Source organism: Pipistrellus kuhlii, unplaced genomic scaffold (assembly GCF_014108245.1).
Source record: "Pipistrellus kuhlii isolate mPipKuh1 unplaced genomic scaffold, mPipKuh1.p scaffold_m20_p_4, whole genome shotgun sequence".
NCBI lineage: Eukaryota > Metazoa > Chordata > Mammalia > Chiroptera > Vespertilionidae > Pipistrellus > Pipistrellus kuhlii.
Genome location: NW_023425540.1, coordinates 72,102,914 through 72,126,209, shown reverse-complemented (window position 1 = coordinate 72,126,209; position 23,296 = coordinate 72,102,914). Strand labels below are relative to the sequence as shown.

The following is a 23,296-nucleotide window of genomic DNA, read 5'->3' as shown; positions in this document are numbered from 1 at the left end:
AGCCCCTTCCCATCTCTCCCCCTGGGCAATCTCCCTGTGCCCTGCTCTTTGGTCGGGCGTTTTAACTCTGTGCCTCATTTAGGTACTGCCAGCCTTCTCCCCAGCCAAGTGAGGAGTTGGGTCCCCTAATACAGAGCTGGATGGGGGGGAGGGGCGGGCCTGACAGGCTCCAGGACACGGTGGGCTTAACAGGGGGTCCCGTACGTGGAACCCCCTCCTCCGCTGCAGTCTCAGAATGAGCGGTACCCCTTGGCCAGGATGGAAGAAAGGACGACAGGAGAGCCAGGTGCAGTCCCTAAAACAGGCTCTTTAATCACATTTATGTCTTCATTGAAGAGCTTCGCTTTTCCCACCCAGCGCTGGGCTGGCTGACGCCTGCAGGAGAGCAGGGTCCGCTGGACGGATGGACATGGGGGCGGTTGCCAGGCGGTCGGGCGGCCCAGGGCCCGGCGCGGGGCTAGTAGAAGGAGTACTGGTTCTCCACGGCGCGCGGCCTGCCGCGGGCACCCTCGCCGGGCACGGGCGCGGCCTCCGGGGGCTCCTCCGCGCCGCCCGCCTCCAGCAGCCGCTCGGCGCTGTTGCTGCGGCTGCGGGCGCTCAGCAGGCCCTCGGCGGCGGCGGCGCGCGGGGCCGCGGGCAGGGAGGCAGCTGAGGATGAGGAGGCGGAGGAGGACGAGGCGCCGCCGGCCTCGGAGGGGGAGGCGGGCGGGCAGGCGGCGGCGAGGCTGGAGAAGTAGTGCTGGCCGGCCGGCTCGCTCCAGCAGGCGGGGGGCGCGGGCGCGGCGCTGGGCGAGGGCCCCGGCTCTGCAATAGGACACAGCGCGTCAGTGCCCAGCTCGGTTCCCGCGTCCCCTTCCCAGGCCCAGCGGTCAGAGTGCGGGGGCCTAGGGTCAGAGTCTCACCTGTGTGCTGACCGGTGCTGCCTCTGAGCACCCTTCCCCTTGCAAGGAATCACCCAGGCCGCGCCCATGGGCCGGCCACTCGCCCTCCATCCTAATGGCCCTGATTGCTTACAGCCGCCCCAGTCCTCGCCCTCATCCCACTATGTTTCCCAAACTTCTCCCATGGTGAGAATCACCTGGCGAGGCTGTTAAACTACAGATTCCTGAATCCCAACTAAGGAGTGCTAAACTAGAATTTTTGGAAACATATAAGTAAAATTGCATATTAATTAGTGCACAATTTTACCTATATGTTCCCAAAAATTCTAGTTTAGCACTCCTTAGTTGGGATTCAGGAATCTGCATTTTAACAGCCCCGCCAGGTGATTCTCACCATGGGAGAAGTTTGGGAAACACTGCACTAGAGTTAGCTAAGCTGGGATGCGGCCTACGTGACCCCCTCCTCCCACTGCCCACCTGTCTGTTTCTGGAGCCAGTTACACCTGCCAGGGGGGGGCGTCTTACCGGGCGGGGGGCCTTGGACCCGCACGTAGCTGCGGAGGGTGATGTCCGCGGAGCCCCCGGACTCCAGCGGGATAGGGTGGGTGTGGAAGTGACGCAGCATGTCAAGCACCGACTGGAACCACAGGTGCTGGACGTGGCACTGCCCGTGGCCGTTCAGGGACAAGCGCAGGTGCTGTGGGCACAGATCCGCAGGGTCAGCGGTGGGGTCCTGGACTGGCAAATGCCTTTGGGGGTCCCTGGGAGGGCCAAGTCTCATAAAAGCCCCTGGGGTAAGGTGACCAACAGTCCCGATTTTTAACAATTTGCCCCGCGTCAAGATTCTTTAAAAAAAAATCGGGACTGTTTTAAAACGTCGCTTGACGCGGGATAAATTGTTAAAAATCGGGACTGTCCCGCCAAAAGCGGGACGTCTGGTCACCTTACTCTGGGGCTGTGGCAGAACTGGTTTCTACCACATGAGTCCCACCTGGGAGTGGGGTGGGGGTGGGGAGCCACTCCTGTGGTGGGGGTCGGGATGGGTGGGCAACAGAGCCAGGCTGGGGCCGAAGGGAGCAGACACTTGTCCCTTGGGAGCACCCACATCAGGCCCCTCACCTTCCCTGTCTCAGGTCTCCGAAGCCCTCACAGGGAGAGATGACAGCCCCTGTTTTAGAGACGGGAGACTGAGGCCCAGCGAAGGAGCGGCTCACCCAGTCACAAGGCACAGACTCCCGTTTGTGTGATTCTCCCAGCCCGCTCCCCACAGCCAAAGCCCAGAGGGGAATCACGGGGGGGCTGGGGAGGGGCGGGCAGGGAAGGGGCTGCGCCTCCCCGCTGTGCTGCACTGGCAGCACCTGGAGCCTGGGAGCAGCTGGTGCCGCCCAGGCCCGCGTGGGGCGGTGCCCGGGGGAGAGGAGCCACAGCCTGGGGGCCCTGCAGTGAAGTCTCCGGCTTCAGCTCAGCAGGCGTCCCACAGGAGGGAGAGGGCTGTCACCGGGTGTGTTTGGCAGGAGGAGAGGTGAAAGGAGGGTTTCCGGATATGCACTTGGCCTAGCCACCTACCTGCAGGACAGCCTGGAAGCGGGTGTGTGTGTGTGTGTGTGTGTGTGTGTGTGAATGGCTCCCTGAGTGAATTCTGCCCAGCAGTAGGGCCAGAACAGTGAGCAAACCTGGGAGCAGTAATGGCACCGAGGGCAGGGCCTTGTCCCGGAGGAACTGCCTCAGATCTGCTCTGGGCCTGTGGGGGGCCCCATGCCCCGCACTGCCTGGGCACCATTCTAGCCTCTGGCTTGGGCCTGAGTCAGATCCAGGCCCTTCAGGGAGGCTGCCTGGGGCAGTGCTGGCCAAGGGATACCCGTGGGGCTGCCAGGGATGGCGTTAAGTGCCTGGTTGTCAGAGGAACTGGTAAGGGCAGCTGCTTTCCAAGGAGGCGTCCCCGGGGAGGTGCTGCCTCCTCCACATAATTGACCACACTGCCGAGGACAGAGGCCCCGGGAGCCAGGGAGGGCTTGCACCGGGCCGGCTGGGGGCTGGGACACTGACCACCAAGGGTAGGCCTGGAGCAGGGGTGCTGGGGGAGCCCTCCTCCAGCAGGACTGACAGGAACCATGTCCTGGGAGGGGCCTGGCTGGATCTGTTTCCTTATCAGAAACTCAGGATTGGGTGTGAGTGTGTTGGGGGGGAGGGGTGAAGAGGGGCAAAGGTTGAGGTTTTTGCCTATTCTGGTCACATTGTAACCCCGCACAGTCATCTGATTTTTTGGACATTATTTTCCTTTGCACCTTAGTTAGGTCCTTATATTAGCACCTCGAGAGTCCACTTTGGGAGCACTGTCACACCCTTGCTGTGCCTGCATCATCCTTCCCCCTTCCCCTCCCTCCCCTGCACATCGCAGGTCAAGGTCTGCTCCTAATCCAGCCCTCCAGCCCTCCGCACAGCCCTCCTGCTGGGCCCACCTTCTCCTCCAGTTTGGTCCTCTAGATCAGCGTTTTTCAACCGCTGTTCGAGGCACACGAGATGTTGCCTGGTGTGCCGTAGGTGCAGACAAGACAAGAATTTTATAATTTTTCACTATTTTGTTTACTTAATATTTCATAATAAAGTAATTATAAAATACTTTCTTTGTGTTTATTTGATTCCTATTCAAGAGAATTACTTTATATATAGTCAATATAGGCACAGAGTTAAATTTTTTAACATTTTCTAATGGTGGTGTGCCTCGTGATTTTTTTCAGGAAACAAGTGTGCCTTTGCCCAAAAAAGGTTGAAAAACACTGATCTAGATCCACCTGTGTGTGGTTCCCTCCCACGTCCCTCGGCCTGGGGCCCAGGAAGGGGTGGTGAACTGACCTGAGGAGGCCAGAGGCGGGGCTACCTGGGAGTGGGTGGGGCAGGAGGGCCTTGGTTGAACCCAGACCTGAAACTGAGGTAGACACCCTCTGGAGCCCCAGTGCTACGTGATCCCTGATACACAGGGCCCACGTCAAGTCCTTAGGAGGCCCGGCCTCCTGGGTGCTCAGTCCCAGGAGGGGAATTCCCGTCTGGATAACGGAGAAGCCATATCTGAGGCAGACTTACAACACCCCAGAGAGGTGTGGGAGGGACCCAGGGGGTTCCAAGAGGGTGGCCATGGGTACGCCTGGCGCATGGAAAGTCATGCCACACCTTCACCCCCCGAGCCGCCTCCTGGGGTACGGGCGCAGGCCCAGGCCCCGGCTCACTCGGCCCCCTCGCCCGGGGCTGGCCACTCTGCCCACAGCCCCCTGCACACTTGCCTTGGCCTTGCCTTGGAAGTTGAAAGTCAGCACGTATTCCCCAGGCCGAGTCTCACTCTGGCGGATCACGAAGAGGCCGTGGCTCCGGGCCCCGCCTGCCAGCACCAGCTGGGCTGCCCTGACCCTGGACAGGGTCCCGTGGAACCAGGGGCAGTCAGAGAGCTCCAGCTCAGGGGCCACCTCGGGCTCTGGCTCTGCTCCCTCTTCCCCTGCAGAGGATGAGAGAGGGAGGGGGTGGGAGGGGGCAAATACACGAGAGAAGAGATGCACCGTCTTGTGGAGTTTTCACCTGTAAAACGCTGTTTGGAGAATTTTAGAACAAGGCCAGGAGCTGACCCCACCCACTGGTTAAGCATCTGGGGTCAACTGAGGCCCAGAGAGACGAAGGACTACCTGGGGCAGTCTCTCAGTCAGCAACAAACGTGGGAACACACCAGATTTCCTGTCCCTTACCCCTGGTTCTGACCCTCCGCACCCCCTCTGAGAGCATTTTCCATTGAAACCAGGGCTTGTGGGAGGTTGTGATCTGGGCTGGCCTACAAATGCTAGCTGCTCTGAGCTGCTGAGCAGAGGACGAGGTGGGATAAAGTGCTACAACTTCTGAGGCTCAGGAAGGCTGTGGAGGGAGCCCGGGCCTTAGGCTGGCAGCAGAGGAGGGAGGGGCTGGGAGAGCAGGCTGCCCCACTGCACCTGTGAGATTGCTGTCACCCCCGCTGCCGCCCGGGGCCTCCAGAGTCTCCAGGAAGGTCTCCAGTGGGACGTGGACCAGGGACTCGCTGACGGCATCTCGAGCTCGGCCGTGTGGGGCGCTCACCACGGCTGCGGCTGTCTCTGGGAGCCGGGGCAGGTCCACTGCGGGAGAAGTGGCAGGTGAGAAGCACATCTGTCCGGCCATCTCGGAGTGACCACCCCCCTCCCAACCCCGCCATCCACTCCTGCAGCCAGCTCTGCCCCGCCTACCCTCCGCGAGGAGCTCACAGCTGCAGGAGGCCACGCGGCTGGCCAGACAGCCTCCCCGGGCGCAGGACAGCTCTGCGTCTTCCTCGCTGTCCCTGTGAGGGCAAGAAAGCACAGCCCTGTTCTCGCGTGGGATCCGGACCCTGGCCTGCTCACCGAACCAGGCAGTGGCTCACCCGAGGGCCCTGTGCCTCCCATGTCCCTCTGCCACACTCTCAGCTTGTTCTCTGGCTGCTATGTGTGACTGGGGCGTATGAGAGAGGTCCCCAGGTGGGGACAGCCCTCCTAGAGGTCACAGGACCCCTGCCTACGAACTGGGGCCCCATGGAGTCCCGCAAATGGAGGCAGGACCTGGCAGTGGGCGGGGCAGGCCTTAGTCTTCCCATTTGTGGCCCTGCGGGTTCTAAAACACCTATTGCAAGGTTCACCTTCACAGGGCCTGAGGAAAGAGCTTGCAGGACAGACGGTTGGAAGGGTGGCAGGGGATGGGTTATAACCACTTTGGGGACTGGGGCCCTGGGTGGGACTTTAATTGTGCTTCTTTAAACGAAGCTGTTAATTAGAAAGCAGCAGCCCCTCCCCTCGGGGTTCGGCTCACCCCATTAGCCAGAAGAGCTGCTGCCAAATGCTCTGCTGCTGGTCTGCCTGCCCCGCCCACTCCCGCCTCAGGATCTCTCCCGGATGATGCAGCCGGCCTCCCTGTTGCTCTCCCTGAGCACAGCTGACAGCAGCTGTGTCGTGTCCCCCCCCCCGTTTACCACCGCCCATGGCTCCCCACTGACTTAGCAGCTTCTCGGCTCTCATCAAAGCCCCCTCCTCACCAGCCCCAATTCTAATCACCTGGCCTCAATGTTCCCTGCAAGTTCAGGCTCACACACACCTCCACACCTTTTCCCGGGCTGTTCTCTCTGCCCTCCCTTATCCCCGCCCCCTCTGCCTGGCTCAGGTCCACTCTTTCTTTAAGCCTCTGGGATGGTGAGCACCTCTGCCAGCATGCCTTATCTGAGCCCCAGGCTGGGTTAGGCACCTACCCCTGTACCTTTGGGCTGCGTGCCCCCTCCCATCACCACCGCCCTTCTCCTAGTGGTCTCAGGCCCCAGGGGCGAGAACAAGACTTGATCCAACTTCTTCCTAGGTCCCCAGGCCCTGCCCCTGCAGAGCAGGCCTCAAAAAGCCTGCGGGGTTAGGGGTGGGGGTACGGATGAACGGCCGGCACCAACCTGGAGAGAACTGCCATGAGAAAAGTCCACTTCTGGAGCTCAGCACCAGATAGCTACCTGCAACCTGCCCACCTGCCCCAGGGCCACGTGGGCACTCACCCAGGGTCCACGCAGCCCTGGATGTCAGCCACCCACGAGTGCTTCTGCAGGGAGTCGATGGTCTCCAGGATGTACTCTGCTCCGTTCTCCACCTGGGGAAGGAGTCCAGACAGCAGTCAGTACCCGAACCTCCGCCATTCTCAGCCGGCGGCTCCGGACCACAGGACAAATGGCTTACCCTCCCCTTCTCCGTAGTGGCTCACTGGTGTGAGCATCAGGGAAGAAGGTGGGGTCACCATCAAGCACCACCCCAAACCCGGGCCAAGGTCCTGGGGTGGAGCCTCCTCCCGCACTCTCAGCAGCCCTCAGGGATGATGCGCAGGCACCTGAGATGAAGCCTGGGGAAGGCTGGGCTGACAGCCTGAAGATGAGGTGAAAGGACCCATAACCCTCAAGTCAGCCAGGGGGCCAGCTGGCTCAGCACCCTGGGCTGAGGACCTCACCTGTCTCAGGGGCTGGACCTCTACCTCTGAGGTCACCCCTGGGATGAGCAGCCTCCACAGGGGGAAGGGCGGGGGGGGGGGCGGGAAGCCCTTGCCTTGGGCCAGGCCCAGAGTGCCATCCTGCACATTCATTATGTGGTGAGCTCTTCCCAACAGCCCTGGGAGGGAGGCAATGCGCTTCCCCCATCGCACAGGTGAGAAGCCGAGGCTCAGAGAGGCCGGGCCACTTGCGTAAAGCCCCACCAGTACTCTGGCAGTGCTGGGACGTGAACCAGGCCTCTGACGCCGAGGACCTGTGCTCTCTGCTTCCTATGTGTCAGCGCAGCTGGACTCCCAGCATCCCAGAGCTGGGAGGGTCCTTTTCTGAATAGATGGGGAAATCGAGGCCCGGGGGCGGTGGGGGTGGGCTTAGCCTCAGGGCTCCTGAGCCAGTCAGCAGCTCAGTGGCCACTCACTGCTGGGAGTGACGCTTGGACCTGTCTCACCCAGCAGATGGGAATGCCACGCAGGGCGGGGCTGTGTCCTCAGCCTCCAGCTGGGGTGGCTCAGGCCAGCGGGTGGGCACATGTTTGCTGAGTGAAAAAGGGAGGTCGTGACTGAACAAGCAGGGGAGAACAAGAACATGAGCCCAACCAGGAGCCTGGAGAAGAGGGTGGGGGCTCCATGCAGCTTGGGGGAGGGGAGGTGGGACCAGGTCTCCAAACATCCTGTATTCTTTTGAGGAGGCACAGGGCACAGCCCTGGCAGCCCAGAGCCCTGTCCTCAGACCCCGAGCCGGCTACTCCAGCGACATGGGCCCTAGAAAAAGGACGAACTGCATCCCGCCCACCTTGCGTGCCTGTGCCCTCTGTGGGACCATGTGGGCTCCCACACTCCAGTGCTCTGCAACAGGGGCATTTGTGTAACTGCTGCAGCCTGGCTACCAGTTTGCCTGCCCTTACGTGCTGGCTCCAGTGTGTGTGTGTGTGGTGGGGGTGGTGGTGGGGGTGGAGGTGGGGTGGGGAGTGTGGGAAGGGAGGAAGTGAAACTCAGGAGCTTCATGGGCCCCAGGAGGAAATAAGAACAGGGGGCCCCAGATGGAGGGTGACACCCAAGGCACTTGGTTCTAAAGCCCCGGCCTACACTTGTCATTGTGAGGTGCCTGACATCTGTGTAGGGTGCTAAGACCCACCCAACTGGGACCCTCCCCCTGCAGTGGCCACCAGCTGAACCGCCCACGAGGGAGGTAGTCTGGGGCAGCCAGAGGACCCATAGGGCTGAGGGTGAGACTCACCTTGAGCACAAACGTGTTGTCCTTCTCGGGCATCTCCAGGGGCATGGTGGTACGGACCTCGATAATGGCGGAGAGAGGGATGCTGACCTTGGGCCTGGAGGCCTGGGACGCCAGAGGGAGGGGCAGTGAGAATCACCACAGGGCCTTCGGAACCCTCTCTACGCTCCCCACTTCCCAAATGTCAGAGCAGCCCCCAGCTTAGGACGCCATAGCAGCAGTGGCACAAAGGTGTTTCAATCCCCATTTCACAGACGGGTAAGCTGAGGAAGTCTCTGGGAAACAAAGGGACTGCCCCCTCCTATAGTCACACAGCATGTGAGGGACAGGGCTAGGTGGCATCGGAGTCTCCCACCTTTGAGCCCTGCAGGGTGAACTGTGCCAGGGCGGCCCTTCTGCCCGTTGCACCACCAGGTCTGTGGGTTTCACATTTTTTTTTTTACCTTGACTTGTAGTAAGGAATACATTTGACGCTATGACCCAGTACACACACAGGTAAAAATACCTCTGAAATAAATGTTTCAGCATACACTATCTACCCTGACGGTGTGATGGAGTGTGATATTTTCTGTTTTATTCTAGTCCGTTTAAAAATAATGCAGGTCTCTCCCTCAAATTAGACTTCCCAGAGCACAGCCCTGGAGCCCGCCTGAGCCAGGGTTCCTGGAACTGGGCAGGGCCATACCTTCCGGTGGAGGAAAAGGGGCCAGTGGGGGGTTCAACCAAGGTGAGCTGGCAGAACTCCCAGGGAGGGCTACTTGGTGCCTGGCCCTCCCTACTTAGCCCCAAAGCTCCCGGCCGTGACCCGAAAGCCCCCTGGGGTGGCTTGAGACAGATTCCTGGCAGGGCTTGGGCTCTGGAACAGGGACTTTCTCAGGAGGAAAGGGAAGGACCACGTGTGTGTGTGTGAGTGTGTTGTGGGGGGGAGGAGAGGGTGTGAGGCAGGCAAATGGGAATTCCTGGCAGCACTGGATACCATCCAGCGGGTGCAGGGCTGGCTGGGCTTGGAGTGCTGATGGAGGGGCTCGGCTGACCATGGCAGGCCACTGTGCCAGCCACTGGGGTAGGGGCCACCGGAGAGCATGGGACAGACAGAGGTCCGCAGTGAAGGCCTGGACTCCCGCGGGCAGGAGGCACTCATTCCTCCACTGACATTTGAGGCCTCTGTCCTGGCCCAGAGGCCTTCCCCTGATCCAGCCACACCTCACTGTGCTCTGGACAGAGCCATAGGCTGTTTCATGACTCCAGGCCACCACTTATTTATAGCTGTGCCTCTGGGAAATGCCTGTCCTGGGGCCCTGCTGCTTGGGGAGCACTCACACAGCCTTGGGGCCCCTGGAGCACCCAGTGCTCACCCCATTGAGGTTTACCATCCAGTCCTGCAAATACCGGGCTCCCAGTGGCAGGGGGCCAGCCTGGCGCCGGGCTCTGAGGGGCGGGAGGCCACAGGCCTGATCCATGGGGCTGTGTGAGAGGAAAGTCGTAGGGTCCCGGGAAACAGGCCCCCAGCATGAGCTCCTGTCCGCTCCAGGGTGCAGCTAGGTCTCCAGGACTAAAACACAGTGGGGCATAGCAGCAGGGCCTCCCGGGGGCATACATTTGGGAAGCCAGACTTGAACTCTTACCATGGTGTGATCCACCTTCCTATCAGCTGAATTCCCAGACATTTGCATGAAAAACAAAGGGTTGGCCTGGCTGGCATGGCTCAGCGGTTGAGCATCGACCTATGAACCAGGAGGTCACAGTTCGATTTCTGGTCAGGGCACATGCCCGGGTTGGGGACTCAGTCCCCACTGGGGGCGTGTAGGAGGCAGCTGATCAATGAGACTCATCATTGATGTTTCTCTTTCTCCCTCTGTGAAGTAAAAAAAAAAAAAAAAAAAAAAAAAGTTTAAAAAATATATACACACTTCTCCCCCCAAAACGAAGGGTTGGGGGAGGGGAGGAAACCGCCTGCCTTCCTCAGAGGTGGGAAGTGACCTGCCTGCTGCCAGTGGTGGGTAGTGGGCTTAGTGGGGCGGCCAAAGCACCAGCTGCTGCAGCCCCACCCGGAAGGCGGCAGTCACTGCCATTGAGACAGCAGGGCAGCTGTGCCTGCCACTCAGCGCCTGGAGCCGGGCCTCTGCCTCTGCCCTTTGGGTGACCCTGAGCAAGCCCCACCTCACTCCCCACCCTCACTGGGCCTGGCCTCCACAAGGGGGGTAGCGGGGAGGGGAGTGGGGCTTCTTTGTCTATGATTTCTCTCTGGGAAGGCACCTTGGTGAGCACACAGCCCTGGGGGAGTCGGGGTGTGTGTGTGTGTGTGTGTGTGTGTGTGTGTGTGTCCCAGGACTTGGGAACAAAGCTCTCAGACAGAGAGGATGCCCCTGGGAAGTCAGTCCATCCCCCTGCCCCTCCAATGGAACCCACGGCTCCAACAACCAGGGCGATGGGGACAGAGGCGAGACGCAGGGTGACTACAGCCACTGAGGACAGAGGGGGCGAGGTCAGTGGCAGCCCTGGGTGGCTCTTGGGGTGCCGCCAGCTGCTGCACCAGCATGACCGCCACCTTCCTGAACCTCCCAGTGCACCCGGCGCTCCCTCCTCCCAGCTCCGTTCATTGCCGGGACCACCAGGGTGGTGGGCATAGGTCGCCCAGCGCTGCCACCCACAAACTATGTGCTTTGGGCAGGCCACCTCCGCTCCCTGAACCCAACTTTAATTTGTTTTCTCTTGTGTGATCTTGAGGCCATGGGGCCCACCTAGTGGAATGCAGGGAGGCGGGGCTGCCCAATGGCTGGGCACAGGGCAGGCTCTCAGGAATGGGCACGATTGTTACCCTCATCCCCCTTTCCAAACACTGCAGGTCTGCCACCCTGGAGGAGACCCATGGCTGTGGCCAGGGCGCCTTTGGTGAGCACCCACGAGGGTACAGGGGGCAGCGCACTCAGCTGAGCAGCAGCTGGCGCTGAGCCTTTGAAACCCGAGGCCACAAAAGGGCCATCCGGGCAGGGGCTGAGCGGCAGCCTGGCGACCTCACTGGGGCCCACAGGTTCCCACCAGGACAGAGCAGCCCTTCCGGGGCCTCAGAGGGTGCCGGCCGCTGCCTGCCCTCATCTCGCAGGCCTCCCCTCGGCGGCTCCAGCCACCCAGGGCCCCAGGGAAGGAAGAGGGCAGAGCGCCTGGCATCGCAGCGGCACGAAGCACAGCACCCGGCGCCTGTCCTGCAGCCGGGAGCCCCTCCGACACCACACAGGCGCTGAGGCCTTGGAGGTTGGGTGACCTGTGGGCGAGGAGCGCGGCCCACATCCCAGGACCCCGACCCTCAGCCCGGGCCAGGCCCGGCTCCCACCCTCGCTCGGGCGGGCGGGCAGGGCGCTCACCTTGGGCGGCACGAAGAACTCGAGGCGGAAGCGCTCGCCGGCCACGGCCCGGCGCAGGAGCAGGCGGCACTTCTGCCACTGGGCGGCGCCCGGGCCCGCGGCCGCGTCGTCCGCCACCATGAAGCGCAGCGCGCCCTCGCGCTGGATGTCCACCAGCTCCACCTTGGCCGCCAGCGTCCGCGACAGCCGCCAGCGCCGCGTCCACCGGTCGCGCGCCGCCTCGGCGCGGGGCTCGGGGGCGCGCGGGGCGGCGTCGGGCTCGGGGGCGCGCCGGTGCCACAGGTCGCGCACGCCGTCCGCCACGCACAGGCTCACGTTGCGCAGCGAGAAGCCCTTGCGGGCGCCGCGGGCCCGGGCCGCCGCCGCCTCCGCGGACACGTCCTCGTTGCTCCGCGAGTGGCCGCACGCCGCCGCCGGGAGCGCGGCCGGCGGGGCCTCCATGGCCCCCAGGGGCGCGGCGCCCAGCACGCGGCGCACCGCCTCGCCGAAGGCGTCCAGGAAGTGGGCGGCGAAGTGGCGGGAGAAGGAGGCCCCGGCGTCCGGCGTGTCGTAGGCCGGGTGGTCCCGCAGGAAGCGGCAGAACTTGTGCGCGAAGTCCGCGGCGGCCGCCTGCGCGTGCAGCTCGCAGAACTGCCGCCAGTCCGGGGCGGCGGGGTCCGGGGCGGCGGGGCCGGGGCCGGCGGCGGCACCATTCATGGCTTCCGTCCCATCGCAGCCGTCTGTCTGCAGCTACGGGCGAGATGAGCGAGAAGAGCGAGAAGAGCTCCGGTGACTGTGCGGCCTCCGCCCGAGGCCCGCCTGTCCCTGCTCTGCCTGCGCCCCCAAGGCTCAGGCTGGGGGTGGGAGGTGGGGGTGTCTGGGAGAGTGAAGCAGCAACTTTTCTGGCAAAGAAAGGAGATGCGCCTCTTAGGGTCCCCATTTTGCTATGACCTTTAGATTGGGGGGAGGGGAGTGCGCCATCCCTTCCTGTGAATTAGCCAATCGCACAATAATGTGAACCCAAGCCGAAACCGGTTTGGCTCAGTGGATAGGGCATCAGCCTGTGGACTGAAAGGTCCCAGGTTGGATTCCGGTCAAGGGCATGTACCTTGGTTGCGGGCACATCCCCAGCAGGGGGTGAGCAGGAGGTGGCTGATCGATGTTTCTCTCTCATCAATGTTTCTAGCTCTCTATCTCTCTCCCTTCCTCTCTGTAAAAAAAAAAAAAATCAATAAAATATTTATAAAATAATAATAATATGAACCCGAGCTCAGAGCCCTGACCAATCAAATCAGCGTCACAGTGAGTGGCAGGGCAGATGGGGGGGGGGGGGGGGGAGAGAAAGAAATAAACCAAAGGGATTTCCTATTTGGTGTGCTTTGGCCATGATTTTCAGCCGCAGCTGCACCCTCTGCAGAAGTGAACAGGCCTTGCCCATCCAGTTTTGAGTGTTTGTTTCATCCCCCTAACCCTGCTGAGCGTTTCTCACAGCCTGAGTGTGCTGGGTGGGTGAGGAGCAGGCACTCCCCCCCACCCCCCCACCAGGGAGGTGCAAGGCATTGTCTGCAGGAGGGAGACCCCATTTACTGTCTCTTCAAACAGCAGCTTCAGTCAGGACCCCAACGTCATTGCTGGGGCAGCAAAAGGAGGCTGGGATAACAGGTGCCTTGAAGTGGGGTCCCCATGAGCCTCAGTGACCTCACTTCCCCAGATAAGCTCTCCCAAGGGCTCCCAAGCCCCGTGGACAAGAAGCCATGTGCAATCCTTTGGGCTACACGTTTGAAATATGCGGGAACCCAGCCTCCCCTCCCCTCACTGCCGTCCAGGTTATGTGTCCCCAGACATCATTTCTAAAACATAAGGCAGATCAGGTCCCTCCTCTGCTCAAAATCTGCAACGGCTCCCATTCCACTCAGAGTAAGACCTCACACCGTCCTGCCACTCTTCCTGCCCATTCTGCTCTGGCCACACCTGCCTCCCGTCATTGCGGAAGCATGGCAGTCGTATTTCTACCTCAGGCCCTTTGCACTTCCCTGGGATGTTCTTTCCTCCACATTCCCTCACCGCCTGCAGGTTTCTGCTCCAACACCCTCTGGTCTGATAACCTTCCCTGACCACCACTCTACTGAGAACCAGAAATGCCCCCACTCCACCCAGCACTGGCATCTCCTGCCCTTTGCCTGCTTACTTTTCTCCATAACGTGTACCCTCGTCCGACATACCACTTATTCACTCGCTTGGTGCATGCCAGCTCCACGAGGCAGGTATTCTAAGTCTTATAAGCCGCTGTGTCCCCAGTGCTTGGCTCATGATAGGTACCCTGCAAACAACGAATGAATAAGTGAACCTGTTTGGCTACTGGGCATGTCACCGCTGTCACCACCTACACTGTCCCATGGGGCCTGGGGACACACAGCTTGTTAGTGAGAGGCCTGGGATTCTCACCCGACTCCAGGGCTTGGGGGCCACCTCCTAGGGTGGGTTAAGTGTGAGGAATTGTTCATGCTGGCATTGAGGGCACTGCCTCCTCAGACTTCTTTCCACCACAGTGGCCTGCACGCTGTACTTGTGTCCCCACCTCCTGGAGACCCGTGGCCTCCAGGGCGCCCATCCACAGCCAACCTCTTGAAGAGGCTCCAATCCGGGAATCCCAGCTGTCTCTTCACCCAGCTCCCTCCTCCTTACTCCCAGGGCCCCCATCCCTCATCATTCTGGCTTGCCAAATTACTTGGTATTCAGGGGCTTTGCCTCCTTGTGTCCCAATGTGGCCACCAGCCCTGGGACACAGTTACAGCTCGTTGTGTTTATGTAACCCCCTCCCTGGGAAGGGCTAGGGTGAATTTACCAGTGGAGAAGAGGGTGAGCCTTGGGGAGCCCATCCGAGGGGGCCAGCCCAGTGTTAGGGGAACTAAGACAGAGGGCCATGCCCTCAGCTGCCCTCCCCAGGATCCCACATTTCCTGGCATAGCCGTTGAAGCTCTTAGGAGTACCATCTCCTCTCCTCTCTGGGATCCAAACTCTGTCATTAAAGCCAGGTAAAAATAGCTCCCCACTTCTGTGAGGTCATGTGCAGGGCCTCTGGGCCACAGGCACTGTGGGAATTCCCTCTCACCTCGGGGCACCTCTGGCCATCGGTCTGCCGTCAATAACCACAGGACGGCCCCAGGGAGAAAGCAGGCCATTTGATACCACTTAGCATAGAGGTCCGCTTTCTAAACCAGCAGCTCTCCTGCCCTCGCACTGGGGGAGAGGCAACAGGAGCTAGAAGATTTCCTGGAAGAGGCGGGCCTACTTTGGGCTTCCTGGCTGGAAGAGAAGGAAGGCAGCCCTCCCTGAAGGCCTGAGCAATACCTGGGAGGCAAGGGACCGAGGCACCCATGAGCTTGGCTCATGCTGAGCCTTTTTAATGTCCTGCTCTTCCACCTTTATCTGGCTAAATCCCACTCACCCTTCAATAATCAGTCCAGGGACACTTCCTCCAGGAAGCCTTCTCTGACCTCTCCCTGCCAGGTGGCATGAGTGTCTCCTCTGAGCTCCCACAATCCCCTCCTGTACATTCCTCTAGCAAGGTGTAAATTGCAGGGCGCTCCAGATGTGTTTCCATGTCTCTCCTTCTCAGCTGGCTCAGGCACTCCTTGGGGGCAGAAGCCAGGCCTGAGTCATGCCAGCAATGGAAGTAGAGGCAGAAACGCACCTGCCCCACCACCAAGGCCTCCAGAGGAGGAGAGCTGAGGCCTCCGCCTGCCCCACGGAGAGGGGTGTTTTGGGGGGTGGGGGTGGGGAGAAGGCCCTGCAGCTAAGACCATGAGGGCCTGTCCCCGTGCTCCAAGCCCATCCATTTTACCCAGCAGGGCAGTTCCCCAAAGTGACCACCTCCCCGCTGTACCACCGAGACCGCCAGGACGGCCAGGCTGGATGACACGGCGCCTGGAAGGGCCAGCACTGGTGCCATCACCAAGTGTGGATGCCCCTGTTTGACAGAGTTTTGCTCCCACCTCCCACACGGGGCAGGTGGGGCAGGGAGGAAGTCAGTCCCCGTTCCCCATCCTCTGGCATTAATCCCTGTTCTTCCTGCTCTTCCTGCTGGCTGACAGCATGCTTGGCAAGAGGGGGCAGAGTAGAGACAGATCCCTGGGGCAGGCTCTCACAGGGGGGCCACAGCTCGCCCTCCCTGGAGGTAGGGGTGGCCCTCGGAGAGGAATCTGCTGTGGCCGCTCCTCAGGAAGGTCCTAGCTTGACCTTCCCTACCCGCCTTGCTGCTGGCCAGCAGTCAATAGGCCTGATGCCCAGCACAGCAGCCCTCCGTGTCCCCGGGGTCCAGCCGGGCTACACAGAAGTGACAAGGGTTGAGCAGCCAAAGATAAAAGTCACAAGCAGCAGGGCCAGCAGGAAGCCCCGTACTTAATTACAGACGGGGAGACAGGGCCCAGGCATGCCTCTCTGCGAAGGGGAGGCTGCAAGTCACATGCAAGAGGACTCGGACCCAGCAAGGGCAAGGGCGTGCTGTGGGCCAGAACTGGGGTGAGACCATGTGCAGGGCCCTCGGCTGGCCTGGGCTCTCCGGGTGAGTGGCTCCTCCAATGGCCCCGGAGTCAGGGTAAGACAATCAGGATGGGGCTCCCCAGGCCTCAGCTTCCCATCGATAAAATGGGGTGCTGGAGCAGTGGCTCTAGTGGCCCCTGACTCGGACGGCTCTTGGACATTTTTTACTGGGCCCTTCTATCCTCCACTGGGACCGGGGCAGGCGGGGGTGGGGGGGTGGGGCCGGCTCTCACTGTCACAGGCCTCTCTGAGGATTGGGGCTGGAGACAAAGGGAGCCCCAGCCCGGGGTCTGGGCATCAGGTGCTGGCTCCCCAGGGGCTCGGGCCTCCCTCGATCCTCACCAGGGCTTTGTGTTTCTTTTTTCCAGGCTCAGCTGGGCTTCCTGGCTTCTCCTCCTGGATAAATGTTTTTTGTTCCCATCTCGCCAGGGCGGGAGCTGGATGGGATGGGGCTTCAGGGAGGCAGGGCAGGGGAAGCCTAAGAATCTCTGCTTTCCAAGCGCAGACTCTCCTAACCCCTCCGACAGGAACCAGACGGGAGACCATCCCCCACCCCTGCGAGCAGAGGCCTGAGAGAGGGGGCGGCTGGCCTTCCGGTGGTAAAAATAGCGCTGACAATTGGAAAAGAAAAAGAAGACCAGTTGTCAGCCCCCGCAGCACGCAGTTCCGGATCCCACGGCCAGGTCATTCCTTAAAATATTGATGAGGCATCTGAGCCGCCCCCACTAATGCACAGAGGACCAATCCATCCACCACACAGGATGGTTGCCTGGGGGCCGGGGGTGGGGGCGGGGGGAGGGACCGCCGGGGCCACCGGAGGCTTCCCCTCTCCCCGCCCCTCTGCAGCAGTGTTTCTGGGGTGCGCCAGCTGGGACTGGCTTCCCTACCACAGGGGACAACTGACCCCTCACCCCTTCCCGGGAAGGAAGGAGGCCCAGCAGTGCAAACTGGCAGCACTCAGAAAGGCTGCCCCCGCAGGCCACACCGAGGCAGGACCTGGGCAGCATCCTGCACCACAAGTCCCCCCCTCCCCCCCAGGTGCAGGAAGGGATGGTAAGGGTCAGAGCTAAGGGTGGGGTCAGAACTAAGAGTGCCCACCCCCATAAAGCATTCATGATGGGGAGACTGAGGCTTCTTCTTGGGGTCCCCCAATACAAGAGGACACAAGCCTCACTTGGCTCTTCCCTGGGAAGCTGGCCCTAGCGATGTCCACTGATGTCCTCTCCTCTGGGCCTGGCCTGGCCGGTCCAGCCCAGCACTCAGAAGGCTCCTTCGGTCCTCCATCCTACTGTTCTTGCAGCTGCCCTCCTGGCCTCTGTGGAACAGGCCCCTCCAGCCCTCCGAAGGACAGACAACCTTTGGGCAGGTTGTTCCATCTGCCATGAGTGCTTTCTGCCTCCTGCCGCCTGACTCCCCCCTGCAGATGGAGGCACAGAACAGACAGGGCAGGCACATTCTCTGATTCACGGTTGGCTACTTGGGTGTCAGTTCTCAAGTCTACTCCCCACCTTATCCTGACCCCCCCTCCCCCTGAAGCGTCCCCATGGGGCAGGTTCTGAACCAAGGCTTCCTGTGAGAGTGAGGCGTGGCTGGAATTCCCCAACCTTCCCTACCCAGAACATCTGTGCTCACCCCATGACCCTGCCTGAAGGCAGAAGTAGGTATGATTTTGGTCTTAACACCCTTGAACCTGCTGGGACTTTGATGCAGAGCGTGTGGGAGGACAGTGGCTGGGACAGGTTAAGAGCCCTTGGGACTTTGCCTTGGGCGAGTGGGAGGGGGGGCACTCAGGGAGCCCCAGCTTTTCTGAGCATCAGTTTTCCTGGCTGTGAAGGAGGACCATCCTGCTCGCCCACACAGATTATTCCCGGTCCAGGGCCATGCTGAGGAGCATGATGAGCATCGTGAGGAGGCAGCTGCTCAAAGCTGGGAGAGCAGCTCACACCCTTCACAGGACCCCAGCCTTTGTCACTGGGGGCGAGGAAGACCTCTAGCTTTCACTGGCCTCTCGGACCTTGACAGGCCCTGCAAACTTCCAATCCCAGGGGGCCCCACTGCTGCCTCCCTATCTCCGCCTCTGGTCACTTGACTCACGGGACAGTGGAGTGGTTACAAGCCTGAAATCTAGAGCCAGACCTCCTGGGTTTGAATCCCGGCTCCTCTGCTTCCTAGCTGTGTCACTGAGGGTACGTGACTCAGCTTCCCAGGGCCCCCGTTTCCTCATCTGTTAAAACAGAGGGTGATCCAGCACTGACTGTTATCAAAGGGCCATCATGAAGATCAAATAAGTAGTTTGTTTAAAAGTAAAGTTCTTCTGCTTCTAGTTCTTTTTTTTTTTTTAATATATTTTATTGATTTTTTACAGAGAGGAAGGGAGAGAGATAGAGAGCTAGAAACGTTGATGAGAAACATCAACCAGCTGCCTCCTGCACACCCCCTACTGGGGATGTGCCCGCAACCAACGTACATGCCCCTGACCGGAATCGAACCCGGGACCCTTCAGTCCACAGACCGACGCTCTACCACTGAGCCAAACCGGTTTTGGCTGCTTCTAGTTCTTAAGTTTCTTGCATTCATTCCCTCTTTTCTCCCATTGCTCTGGGCAGAGGGTCACAGAGGCCTCACTTCTGCTTCTACTCCCCCCCCCCCCCACCCCCCCCCCCGACACATCCAGGCTCCACAGAGTAGCCAAGGCAATCTTGCGGGAACCCACACCTACCAGTAATTGGCTATGCCCCTGTTTAAAGCTCCTTTCCTCTCACATCTTCCAAGCCAGGAAGAGAGGGTTCTGGCAGGGGGGGTGACTGGCCCATCTTTCCCTGGATTTACACTGGGCCCCACTGTGTGTCAGGAGCCATGCCGGCAGGCAGGTCCAGGGTCACAGGCAGATGAGCGGGGAGTGTGGAGTCAGGTTCAGATCTGCCCCTTACGTAGCAGACGCTAGCCCAAACAGAGCCCTGGAGAGCTCTCCCTCTGAGGACACAATTGGGTTACCTAGCCCCTGACTCAGGAATAGAGATGCCTGGGCTCAGAGGAGAGGGCACTCTGACAGGCAGGACAATCCAGAGGTGGGCCCTGCAGGAATTAGATGCCACGTAGGCACGAGTGGGGTCCAGGACAATAAACTGCACCAGGGCCTGCGGGCTTAGGAGGGAATCCCATCTTCCTTCAGGAGCACCTGGTGCTGGACAGTTCCTGGGCAGGCTCTGCCGATGGAGCGAGGCTGGCACGGCTCTGGCTGCACTCCTCTTGCCCTCCTGGGGCTGCAGAGCAGAGCCACCCCCTCTCCAGCCTCTCCCTCTCTCCCAGGGTCGTGGATCTCACTTTGGCCTTGATTCATACTCCTCCCAGACCTCCCTAGCCCCTGACTCAGCCCCCACAAACTTGCAGAACACCTCCCTCAACCCTACCACTCAGCCCACCAGCCTGCCTTCTGACTTCTTCATGACACACGTACCATGCCTCCCCTGGATTCTGAAGATCCCAGAACTCTGGAATTGTGGGTGATTGTAAAGGTTCCCTGGGAGCCGAGACCGGTTTGGCTCAATGGATAGAGCGTCGGCTTGGGGACTGAAGGGTCCCGGGTTCGATTCCGGACAAGGGCATGTACCTTGGTTGCGGGCACATCCCCAGTAGGGGGTGTGCAAGAGGCAACTGATCGATGATGACTCTCTCTCATTGATGTTTCTAGCTCTCCATCTCTCTCCCTTCCTCTCTGTACAAAATCAATAAAATATATTTTAAAAATAATAATAATAAAAAAATAAAGGTTCCCTGGGCCTTTCTCTGAGCAACCAAACTCCCTGCCTGGTTGATAACCAGCACCTCAAACTCTCCATATCCAAGTTCTAACATCCTCTTCCTCCAGCCCCTGCTTGTCCTCAGCTCGGAGTCTTTTAGTACACATTGCCCCACCTGCTCCACTTCTCGGCCCGAACAGTTGGCAGGCTCCAAATTCACAGAGGCCTTGGGAACACCCCCTTTATACTGTCCCTACCTCCACTCCCCCAACCCCTCCACAATGCCACAATGCTGTGGCCTGTCTTCATCAGACCACGAGTCTCCAGATGAGTATTATACCCACCATAGGACCCACGTGGGCCCTACGCACAGAGGATTGGCGGTATCTGGCGAATGGAGCCCAAACCCTGCTTCACCCTGGAGCCGAGAGAGGCTGTTCTCCCACATACTGATGCCCTGTCTACCTGTGCCCAAACAGGTTCAAGCTGTGATCTCCTCCAAATGCTGAGAAGTCTTATCTGCTCTCCCCTGAGACAGAGTACAGCCATAAAAACTTCCCCAGACTCCAAAGCTGCCACCACCCTTCCAAGTCCCATGTGGACAGCAAGGCACAGGACGTGAGACAGGCTTCAAGATGGACCAGCAGCCAAGAGACACCTACGCCTCCAATTCCCTACAATCCAGGAGAGGCAGACAGGGCAAGAGGCAAGAACCAGGCTCTAGTCAGAGAGAAGTGGTTTGGAGGCCTGGCTTGTTGGTTGAGTTACTTTGGGCAAGTCATTTCACCTCCTTGAATCTCTTTCTTTTTCTGTAAAATGGGGATAATAATACCAAAATGGGGATAATAGTACCAAACCCACAGGGTTGTGGAGATTACATGAGAAACAGCATGATGCCCTTAGCCTGGCAGGAGTCATCTTCAAACCAAATGCTCAGCCTTGGGGGTGCCCAGGTTCCACCTGGCAAGGGGGGTATCTTCCCTCCAACACTCCCTAGAAAAGCCCACCCTTGGGTGTGAGTGCAAGGGAGACCCACTAAACAGGGAGGAGGGTTTAGAAAGTGTAGACAGGTTTTTCACCATAAGGATAAGAAGAAATTAACTCTCCATTCCTTAGAGCTATTCAACTAACCGGCTCCAGAACTCTTGCCCACCATCATTCACACCCCGGGGTGAAAGGAGCAGAAGAAAGCGGCCTTTGAGACCCTAACAAATGCTCTGACCCACCCCAGCTTCACCGCACTGCCTGGCCGTTCTCAAAGTTCCTAGAGTGGAAAGGTTCTAGGTCAGTCCCCCACCAACGGCCTTCTGGATGGAGCATGGTGGCAGGGAGGAAAGAGATTTGTTCAAAGTGGGGGGCAGAGGAGGAGGGGGTTCATATCACACTCCCAACAGAGTCAGCCAAAGCCTCCTGGGATCACCACCCCTGCTCCTCCTGCCCTGGCAGAGGGGCTCATTCCCCTCATGCTCAGTGACCTGCGTTGCAGGGGGCAATTCTCGCTGGCCACCCAGCCAGGATGCAGGCAGCACCGTTCCCATTTCACAGAGTAGATAATAAAGGCTCCAAGGACAGGGGTAGGTTTCAACCCAGATTTGACTCCAGACCTAGAGGCTCTCCCCTGCACCAGCTCGGTGTGAACACAGATTCTGGTTTAACATGTTCACAGTCACTCCTGAGGCTGCCCGGTCCCCCTCGGCCCCCCACCCCGGCCCCCTACCCCCGCCGCGCAGCTCCCCAGGGGCCAGTCCCTGTGCACTCCTCCCCCTGAAGACTCCACTTCGTGGGCTGCCGGTGCCGGCTGGGTCCTTGCCTCTGCTGCCTTGGCCGAGGGGCTGGCGCGGCTCGGGCCCGCGCAGCCCGCAGGTTCATCAATGGCCAAGGCCGAGAGGCCTGAATGGAGGGCACGAACCGCCCCTTCTTAAAGGCGCCGGCCTCGGGCACCTTCCGCGGTCCTCCCCGCTGTCCCGGGCGGCCGAGAGCTCTCGGGGTGGGCGGGTCGAGAACGGGACCAGGAGAAAGAAGGCCTGGGCTTCTTTCTCCTGGTCCAGGAGAAATGGAGGGCGTGCCGGCCGCCGCTGGGGTCGGGAAGGTGTCCCTCCGGTGGGACACCCTTGTTCCAGGCTGGCCCTCCCCGCTGCCGCCACAGCCCGAGGAAGAGGCCGGGCGCCCTCCACCCCTGCTAGGGACCCTCCTCCAGGGGGCCGCTGCCCTCACCCTCCTCCCGCTGGGAGGGGGCGGAGGCACAGCTGCTCCGGAGGCGGCTCGGCCCCTCCCGTCACTCCCTCTCCGCCCGGGATGGGGGTCTGGAGCCGATCCCCGCAGGGGGCGCATCTCCTCCGCCCAGCTCCCTCCCACCCGCGCACACAAAGGCTACGTACACACGCGGACCGGGGCGCGTGCGGCCGCGCTCCTGGGGCAGCGGCGCTCACACACATACACGCGCGCCCTCAGGGACCCCTGGGCTTCGGGGTGACGCACGGGGGGCGAGGGACCTGGGGACGCGCAGGCCGTACCTACAGGCGCGCAGCTGCGGCCGGGCGGGCCGGGGCGCCGGCGGAGCGCTGCCCGGACGGCGGTCGGGCTCCCGGGGCCCCGCGGCTCATGGCCCGCAGCGGGCGTGTGCTCCCTCCGGGCGGCGACCGGCGCCGGCGGTGGCTCCTCTCTCACCCGTCCACCGCCTCCGCGGCTCGTGCGCTCCTCTCGGGCCGGCGCGGCCTCGGCTCGGATCTCCCGGCGGCCAAGCCCCGCGCACTCGGAGCCCAGCTCCGCGCCGCGCGCCCCGCCCGCTCCCTCTCGGGCCCCCCGCCCACTCCCCGGCCCCGCCTCCTATCCCGGCCCCGCCCCCTCCCCTCCCCCGGCCCCGCCCCCGGCCCCGGCCCCGCCCCCTCCCCCGGCCCCTGGCGGAGCCGGAGCGGTGCGGTGGTCGGTGCGCACGGACTTCAGGCAGCAGCAGGGCGGAGGGGTTAGGAAAGGGGCGAGAGTCCGCGACCGCCGTGTTTCACGGAGCCGCCCCAGGCCAGGCGTCGGGACCTCCCCGGCGTGGAGGTGTCCCCCGGAGCCTGGAGTGGGGGCCCCGGGAGCGTGGCCGGTGGGGGCCGGTGGGTGGCCTGCCTGGGGGGGGGGGCCTCTGGGACGTGGACGCCCTTTGGTGACAGTCTACCGGCAGAGGTTGCTATTGCCCTAACCTCAGCCTTCAGGACAATGGGAGCCTCGAGGAGGCCAGATGTCGCCACCGGGGAAGTGGACGTCTACTTCTCATAAATCCGGAGGGCGACGCCACGCCCCTCCCTCCAGCCCTCCGGCTGCCGGAAATCGCCGGAGGCTGGGGCCGGGGAGCCGCGAGCCGGTCCTCACCTCTCCGGGTCCCCGCCCCACCCCGCCGTGCCTCGTCGTCCGGGGCTGATAGGGCTGACAGCTCCCGAACCAGGGCTTAGGCTAGGGCAGAGGCCATCCGGGCTAAGAAAACAAAGACTCCTGCTAGCCTTTGCGGGCTGACCCTTGGGGGCCTCGGGAGACCTCCCAGAA

General features: G+C 61.2%; 1 protein-coding gene across 3 annotated transcripts; it reads right to left on the bottom strand.

Moving 5' to 3' along the window:
• Positions 1–287: 287 nt before the first annotated feature.
• SH2B2 (SH2B adaptor protein 2) lies at positions 288–22,421 on the bottom strand. 3 transcript variants are annotated; one of them, XM_036408975.2, is made up of 10 exons: positions 22,285–22,421; positions 13,712–13,809; positions 11,511–12,239; positions 8,152–8,253; positions 6,436–6,527; positions 5,120–5,211; positions 4,850–5,011; positions 4,160–4,368; positions 1,407–1,578; positions 288–804 (listed from the first exon to the last, which is right to left on the bottom strand). In XM_036408975.2, the coding sequence occupies exons 3-10, from the start codon at positions 12,204–12,206 to the stop codon at positions 458–460; spliced, it is 1,872 nt and encodes a 623-aa protein (XP_036264868.1). In that variant the 5' UTR covers positions 12,207–12,239; positions 13,712–13,809; positions 22,285–22,421; the 3' UTR covers positions 288–457. The 3 variants fall into 3 exon arrangements, with proteins under 3 accessions (XP_036264868.1, XP_045427114.1, XP_036264869.1); XM_045571158.1 differs by having other exon boundaries at positions 4,850–5,015; positions 5,121–5,211; XM_036408976.2 differs by lacking the exon at positions 13,712–13,809 and having other exon boundaries at positions 4,850–5,015; positions 5,121–5,211; positions 22,285–22,404.
• Positions 22,422–23,296: the final 875 nt, after the last annotated feature.